Source organism: Austrofundulus limnaeus, unplaced genomic scaffold, assembly GCF_001266775.1.
Source record: "Austrofundulus limnaeus strain Quisiro unplaced genomic scaffold, Austrofundulus_limnaeus-1.0 Scaffold63, whole genome shotgun sequence".
Taxonomy (NCBI): domain Eukaryota; kingdom Metazoa; phylum Chordata; class Actinopteri; order Cyprinodontiformes; family Rivulidae; genus Austrofundulus; species Austrofundulus limnaeus.
Window position 1 is genome coordinate 150,185 of NW_013952465.1, and position 8,837 is coordinate 159,021.

At 39.6% G+C, this 8,837-nt stretch overlaps 1 protein-coding gene across 1 annotated transcript in view; it reads left to right on the forward strand.

Moving 5' to 3' along the window:
• Positions 1-5,978: 5,978 nt before the first annotated feature.
• The window catches only part of chgb (chromogranin B), a gene marked incomplete in the record, with an annotated part of 7,835 nt that continues 4,976 nt past the window's right edge, over positions 5,979-8,837 (forward strand). The window contains 4 exon segments of the mRNA XM_014009886.1: positions 5,979-6,575; positions 6,671-6,717; positions 6,797-6,887; positions 8,048-8,390. Of these exon segments, the coding sequence (XP_013865340.1) occupies positions 6,527-6,575; positions 6,671-6,717; positions 6,797-6,887; positions 8,048-8,390 (530 nt within the window).

Below are 8,837 nucleotides of genomic sequence, written 5' to 3' on the forward strand. Positions count from 1 at the left end.
ATTATATTAAATATAATTCTTGATTCCTGATTCCTCTTTTCTGTACTCAGAAGGCATTCCATGAGGACTGCTAATAAAAAGTAATCATATCAGTATTTGTCCCACAATGGAATTTAATATTTTATTTATACTGCAAGCACAGAAGAAATACTTACACCCACAAAATWTATGCAGGTATGACTGCACCACCTTAGGCTTATACCTATAAGATTTTAAATCATATTAAAGTGTCATATAACCACCTTCTACAATAAAATACCATTATAATATCCCAGAGAGCTGTAAAACATGATCAGCATAGTCTCTCTCGTGATGCAGTGATTTGAAAAGTTGCTCTCAGAGCAGCTTTCCTTCTGTGACCTTCAGCTCTTTGTTTTAATTGACACTGATGTTAAACATTCCTCACAGGAGTGATAGCATTAAGTGGTGTGAAGTCGGGTCTCAGACAGCACAGAGGGACCAATTTGATTATTTTGTCGAAATTCTCCTTCAGGTTCAACCGTTTAACGGTTGTCAATACGAGTAAAGCTTCAGTAAGTCACACTAACCTCAGATCAGGCCCTCTGGCAACTCGTTATATCTTTAAGCTGACATTCAGTGAAGTGTTTGGAGTTGACAAATAACCTTTATTCTTACAAATTCTATTAACATGTGTATCTTTTAGTTTTTTTTAATCAATTTCTGTTAACACTCTTTTGAAAAATAATTTGGATAATGCAAAACTGTGGCAGATACATGTGATAAACAGTAAGCATCATGTCTTTAATTCTTAGRGCGCTGGTTCAGATCTGTGGCAGCAGAGCTGTCGCTTCTCACCAGGATTGCCTCACAGGCTGGGAACTTTCTGGGTGAAGATGCTGCAGATAGGCACCAGTCCTCCGAGACCCAGAAAGGAGAAACAATCAAAGATGGTAACTCTGATTTTTTTGAAACAAGGTTCTAGTTATGAACAATCAGTATCTTACCTGCTGTAGAAAGGTCTTTCAATGACCTCATTTTGGTGGAATTGTTTAATTCTGACCAAACTGACAAGCTAACAGCTAGTCCAAGCAAAAATTAAATGGAATACTGTCATTTAAAAACAGCTCAAATCTTTTATAACAATTAATGAGGTTTGGTTGTGGAGACTGTCGACCAACCTCGACCTTAAAAGTCAACATGGCTGACTTGTGCACAATAGGTGCTGTAATAAAATTTATAGTTTCACTTTTGTTTATGAGAATTTTAGTAAAACCATCCCACACTACTTTTGTGATCAAGAACCATGTCCAGTCATGTTACACTGTTCAGTTTGTGTCGCTAATAATCGTTAGCCTGGCTACTCAGCACAACAGTTAGCAAATCATACTTATTTTCTAAACCTGCAACTGGATCACAGCTTATTTTGGTGTGACTTCATTTATAAAGAGTTCATACTTTTCAGATAAATGAAATGCTACATAAAATTCTTTACCATTGTCACAATTTCAAGTGGTTTGGAACCAGGAATGCAAACCTTCTGTATATGAGCTCAATAAAATAAAACTTAAATTTATTGCAAATGAAACAAAAAGCTGACAAGGCAGCAAAAAACCACAACTAAGAGGAAATAAGGCTCAAGGAGACACAAAAATGATCATACACGGGCTGTAATAATSCATAATGCTCCACTGAGGAGTGAATGGGGACAGCGGGAATAAATGTGACCCATCACATCGAAACGAGGATTAAGTCCAAAAGTGGAATGTAGAGAAATATGCGAATATAGGGTTTTGATTTAAATGTGTGCAAAAATTGCATTTTGTCAAAATATAATGAATTAATGCTTTTCAGTGAATCATTTGAATGAACTGTCTCATATACAGTGGGTAAAATAAGTATTGAACACGTCACCATTTTTCTCAGTAAATATATTAATAGAGGTGCTAATGACAAGAAATTTTCACCAGATGTTGGTAACAACCCAAGTGATCCATACATACAAAGAAATCAAACCATAAATGTCCAGAAATAAAGTTATTTGTAATAATGTGGAATGGTACAGGGAAAAAGTATTGAACAAAAAACCTGATTTTGAGGAAAAACATCTTAAAATTTGGGATTTTTCCCTGTGGAGCTCGCAATGTTTTTGTTTCTTCTCAACTGGGAAATCTTAATATACAAAACTATTTGAGGTTTCCTCTTTATATTGACATAAAAAGTTACTCAATAAATTTACATAAAATTAGGATTTAGACCAAACAGAAATGTCGTATCGTAACCAACAAGACAAATTAAGTCATATCTCTGTATAAGCTTATGATACATCAGAATGATCCAGGTATCAAAATGTAGCTTTTAAAGCCAAAAATCTGAAAATGTAATTAGGTCATTTTGACCAAATTTGACTTAATTCTCATTTCGATATGATGGGTCACAAATGGGCTGTGGCTGACAAGGAGATGTGAGACAACTGACCGAGATGGAATAGAGAACAGGTGTATTTTCAGCGTGTCAGGGCTGAGGAGCAGAGACAAACAGTGGAAAATTACTGGGAGTAATAAATTTGCGTCAGCACGGAAACAGATTGGTAAATCTTGGGAGCACTAAAAATATAGCATGTACAAAATAGGAAATAAACTTAATCAACACTAACGACAACTAACAAAAAGCACAGATCCAAAMAATCTCAACATGTCAGAGAATAAAATGAATTACCAAGCAAACCAAGTGGATGTGACCACAGAAGACCGTGCAAAGGTTCCTTTATTGTTCTTAGACGATCATCAAAGTGTGTCAGTGGTTCGAAGACAATCATACAGCTYCTCCCTCAGCAAAGATCAAAGCCCAGTGCTGTTTTTTATGCAGCTCTCCCATTGAGCTCAGTGTGAGCAGATTCTCCTTTTGTTCCTGTATGTAAATGGTTGTGATGAAAGAGGTGATGCTGCCGTCCTGAGCTGAACTGAGTACAAACCATGTGAACACAGAGTTCTCTTTATGATGCATGTGAGCTTCCATATCTGCCTTTAATTTAGCAGACCTTAAAGGAAAGCGTATTACTTGCTGCTTTTTATCCCAAAGTTTTAAGCTGAGATCGTCTTAGGCAGAGATGGGAGTTTTAGTCAAGCCTTGTGAATGTGTGCAATCATGAGACAAAGGTACACAAACTTGTGCAAAAATGTTAGTGAAGTTAAGGCTGGAGGGAGAGCAGCGAAGGGACAGAATCACTCAAAAAGCATCATGCAGGAATGAATTCACACACGCTGTTCAAAGCAGAGCTGCTTCAGAATTCATCAGTTTGTCTCTTTAGAGGCTGTGGAAGTGGGTGTCAGACAAACTTTCTCCTCAGAGAGAGTCTATGAACCTGCAGAGCTCCGTCACTCTGCTGCTCATAAACACAAAGCATGTGGAACTAGAAGTGTACTTCCTATAATTCACATTAAAGACTGAGCCTGGCTTCAGATGAGCATGGATTGCTCTGATACGCAATACACCATTCGACTTTACAGTTTTGTGCTCTGACCAGTTATTATTTCACCCCCGACGGAGGCGGACTGCAGCAACAAATATCTGTAACCAGTCATGTAGGCATGAGGAGCGCAGACAGATTCATGAAACACGGCGTTCCTGTTTCGCTCAGAGCCGCTGCAGTTTCTGCACGTCTGGTTTCTGGGACCTGATTGAATTTGCACACACTTGGCCACACATAAAGGTCATTTGTTGTTGTGTAAACAGCTTTATGTAAACTTGTTTGTTTCTTTTTCCTGAATTTTGGGTTCTCATTCCTTTGATTCCCACACTGGTCACTTATGGGCTCCTTTTGGGTGGAAATGAAAGTGTGTGTGCACTGAGGGGAAACAAGTAAAGCAGAAGTGCTCAGGACAACATGTCAATAGCTCTCAGTTTGAGTCAGACCTGAGAACAGTCAGTGTTCATGGGAAGGATATTTAGATGAAATAAATTCTGATGTCCAGATAATAAAAAAGCCTGGCTTTCCTTCAAAAAATGTATTTCGCCCACCACTTCTCATGCCAGATTTTTCAAATTATTTTTTGTTGCGAAATAATGGGGTTATAACTGTTTAATGTCAGTAGTTATGGTGGACATCTTAAAGTGAGTCACATAGCAAAATTTGTCTGGCTCATATCTGGCCCAATGTGTGGCCCAGATACCGTAAAGAATGACAGCCTTTTTGTGGCCCAGATGTGACTTTCCAGATGTGGTCCATGCATAGGCCAGCACCACATAAACCAAAGCACAACCAGGCCACTTATAACAYTGACAGATTTAAGTCACATAAACCAAACTGCAACCAGGCCAGTGATGCATTGATTTGGGCCACATAAACTGAACTGTAACYRGGCCAGTTGTGGCATCGACAGTTTTGGGCCACATAAACCAAAGCACGACCAAGCCAGTTGTAACACTGACAGATTTGGGCCACATGCCAAACCCAAACTTTGCCAGTTGTGGCATGCCATCACAGTGCCCTCATTGCCAGACCTGGTCCACAWTTGGTTGGCAAACCATTTGCCATGGCAGCAGTGCCAGCTTGACACCAGATATGGCCCACACCTGTCTGATATGTGAGGAAGTACATCCACTGAAAACATTGAGGGTTTCTATAAAATAATTTCAGTGGGTCTGTGTTTTTGTTTATATTCTTTGTATTTTAAACGCACAGTGTGTAGGATTTGGTCAATTCTTTTTGCCGAAATTGAGATCATCACTAATGACAATAATAAAAAACATGTCTAATCATTGCAGACAAAGACCTTGTTTTATTATTTTTACCTTATAAAAAGCTGTTTATATCTCCACGGTCGTGGGTCGCCAGTACAGACAGCCGCCATCTTGCACCACCATCTTGTCTACGAAGGCTCATGAAGGACAAACTGCGGTGGCGGCATCAAAAACAGTTTTAGTTGTAATACTATAAATGTAATATTTGTTGTCTGTCATTGTAGCTGGGATAATTTTACTTATTAAAGCTCATAATCTTACCACTTGAAACATCACTAGCCCTGAAGCTGCTGGTAGACATTGCGGTTGGAATTATCAAAGGTTTTTGACACCTGAGAGACACCGTAGCAACTCCTTTGTGTTTGGAAGCAGGTGGTGGGGGTGGGGGGAGGACCAGGGAGGATGATTCAACCACTCAACCACTAGATGTCGCTGAAAACAACAAATCCTACACATTGTGCCTTTAATGTTAATTTTACCTGTGTGTTGTCATTCTTGTGTATAATACTCGTATGTTTTGGTTAGTTGATCTTTGTGACAGTGATAGTACCACAACAAAGTTTTAGCTTGTCTGTTAAATTGACTGAGTTATAGTCATGTTTGTATTGCCTGGGTTTGTTTAGCTTTAGCAGTATCTTGAATTGGATTGACAAAACCTTTTAGCCCTTTTTCCTACAGTGGGCAAAAATATGCAAAGAATTTACAGTGTGTTCATAATCTCTTGAGCAATGTTATTCATCATTTAAATAACATCTTGTTTTTACCTCTTTGCCAGGTGAATCTTGTGTTGAGAGTTGATTATATTAATAATAAAATACAAAAATAAATTTAGTTTATCCAAATTGTAAAAAAAATGACTGCATCCACAATTCTAAAGATGTTCTTAGAAGTTTTTGTCAGTTTTACCAACTTTTACATTTTGGTGAAAATGGCCTCAAGTCCCTGCAGCTTCCATGAAAAACAAGATGAAATCTGCTTGTAGCTAAAATAACTATTAAAAAGATATTTGAAGGGAAAAAATGATTTGTGTTTAGAAACAATACCTTATAGTTTGTTTTTAATATGTGGCACATTAGCCAATGATGCAGGGGAACACTGCAGTGAGAAATAATGAGAAACTTTCTAATCTTATTTACAGAGTGCATCTTACTAAAACACACAGAGACGTCTTATATTAAATAAACTACATAAGGAGTCATTAYGTACCAACTTATGTAACTTGTTCCAAACATTTAGGAGGCACATCTTATCCTGACATATAAAAATGGGGRAAAAAAAATCTCTTGTTTTGACCTGAAATAAACAGCACTTTTAAGCCTTTAAACCTTAATTTGATACAAATTTTTCAAAGATGGATAGACTATCCCTTTAATCAAAAACAGGTTGAAAGTTTTACCACTACACAAGAATCAGCGTAATGTTTTGTGCAGCACCCACAGGGWGGACCACGTTACATCCAACCCCCAACTGCAACATCCTCTGATGTGTCGTGACACCAATCAGATTAACACTTTCCCTCCCAACAGCATCCTAAAAAAACCACAAAAAACAAGAAGGAGCAAATGATTGATCTCGCTCGTGTGTCTGACTCCGCACAGGTCACTTTGTCCTGCGAGTCTTAATGAGTCATGACAGGAGCCTGGAGCTGTCCTCCCACGCTGCTCCAGCCCACTCCCCTCCTTATTTGAGGCGCTGCTCCTGAGCTGCAGATCTCAGAGCAGCAGGGAGGAACAGTCAGAGCAGCTCTGCGTGTCCCGCTGCCGCGGAGAGGACAGGAGCTGGTCCCACAGCTGCTTCAACTCTTTCTGACTGAAAAAAAAAAAACATGCACAACATGAGACTCATCTTTTTGTTTGTGGCAGCTCTCTTTACAGGTAGGTGTTCAGCCTATTGCAGTTTCAGCACCATGGACAGAAATCTTCTCCAGTTCTCAGGATGTTTTCTTTTATTCTTCGCTTTTCATGCGCAGAAAGCCTTGCCATTCCAGTGGGCAAAGAAGAGCAGAAAGAAGATGTGGTATGCTTGTTCTTATTTCTGTTTGAACGAATCAAATGTTTTGAGCTAAAAGAGCTGCCTTCTTGTGCACTTTCTGCAGGTAACACGGTGTTTGGTGGAAGTATTGTCCAAAGCTCTCTCCAAACCGGACACTCAGCTGCACCAGGAGTGCAAAGACATTATTCGAGCAGGTCTGTCACAAAATCAAGCTGCCAAGATTAACCAGATAAGGCTTTTATTTTGTCTTAAACCTTTCATGGTCTGAGAAGAAAACAGTCGGGAAAGAAGGCATCTTTGAAGTAGATTTTTGATGATGCAGCACTCTAAAAACTGCAGAGGAGATGCCAGATTAAAATGAAATGCAGTTTGAAGATTTCCAATCTAAATTAAATATGACTGAACAATACGCTAAATATGACTTGTTGCCCGTAATTTGAATATTTTAGTGATTTATTAATTTTTTGTGGGGAAAACATTCCTCAAAGAGGCATTTTTGACAACATAGAGCTCCAGTGATTTTTAAAAACAGAAATTGGGTGCACGATTTGGAACTTATTGTGGACTTCTTCTAATCCATACAGGCTCAAATATATATGTGCACCTACAACCAATATTTGGGTAAATGTCCTGTTGCAAATTGAACCTTGACTGTACAAATTTTGTAGCCATCAACAAGCTTCTGGGTATTTGGCCACTTTTTTTTGGCAGAAGTTGTAGAGTTCATGTTAATTAGTTGGGTTTTTGGCATTGAGTCCATAAATTTTCAATAAAGGTTAGGTTGGGGCTTTGGGAAGGCTGACCCAGAAGCTAAATGTTAGCCTGATTTATCCAATCAGAAACCAATTCTTATGTGTTTTGGATTGTTGTCTTGTTTGGACACCGGTTTCAACTGTCTTGCTGCTAATTTGACTAAAGTTTTAAAAAATTTGGAGGTTCATTATTTCAACCACTTGGTGCAATCCACCAGTACCACAGCATGATGCTACCACCACCATGCTCGACAGTTTGTAGTGTTTGAAAGCTTAATTTTGATTCCTCTATAGTTCATCACTGCAGCCACAAAGCTCAGTTATTGTCTTGTCTGACCATTTCCAAAAGATGTTTGTGGGCATCTGCAAATTTSTAGGACTGATCGTAATCTTCGAGTTAAACTTTCCCACACTTTTTTTTGTTAATTACTGAAGCTATATAAAGTTCAGTCTTTCCACCCTGGAAAAAGAAGTTATTCAAAGCTGTAACTAATATTAAAGCTGAAATAAGTGGATGTATACTACATCTGTAAATCTGTAATACCTTATCACCAAAAGTCTTCTCAGATTTGTTCTAAACTTCAGACTCTTTTTTGTTTTAGGGATCAGTCACGCCCCAATGGAGAAGAAAAACAGTGAGGGGGCTGTAGCTCAGGAGGAGGTCCTGGAAGGTCATGCTCAGGAACCAGCAGACGTGAAAGACATCGAAGCACTCTTGAAATCTGTGGAAGAAAAAAGGGAACAGCCTGAAGGCGAGCACGGCCAAGAACCCTGGAGTCTGGGTGATAAGATGGTGATGAGTGAAGGAGGAGAACAGCGGGAGAAAAGGAGCGGATGGAGGCCTGGGAGGTTCCACCAGAGGAAAAGCAAACGGGGAGAGGAAGAGGAAGAATACGAGCGAAGTCAGGAGAGCTGGGGAGGGATGGACAAGAGGTTGAAGGAAGACGAAGTAGAGGAGGTGGATGAGGAAAGTGAAGAGAGAGAGAAGAGGGGCTGGAGGCCTGGAAGGTACTACCAAAGAAAACACAAACGAGACGAGGGAGAAGAGGAGGAGCCAGAGGAAGAAYACAGCCAAGAGTCCTGGGATGTGGACAAAAAGCATGGGGAAGAGGACGAGGAGAGAGAAAAGCGCATATGGAAACCCACACATCGCTATCATCACAAGAAAGGGCTCCACAAACGCAGCGATGAACCTTCAGAGGGAGATGGATATGAAGACCGTAGCCAGGAATCTTGGGATCTTGACAAGAGGAACTGGAAGCCTGGCAGGTTCCACCAGAGAAGACACAAACGCAACGAGGAGCTTCCAGAGGAAGCCATGGAAAATCCTGATGAAGAACGCAGCCAGGAATACTGGGATTTTGATACAGGAATGGAGAAACGGAACTGGAG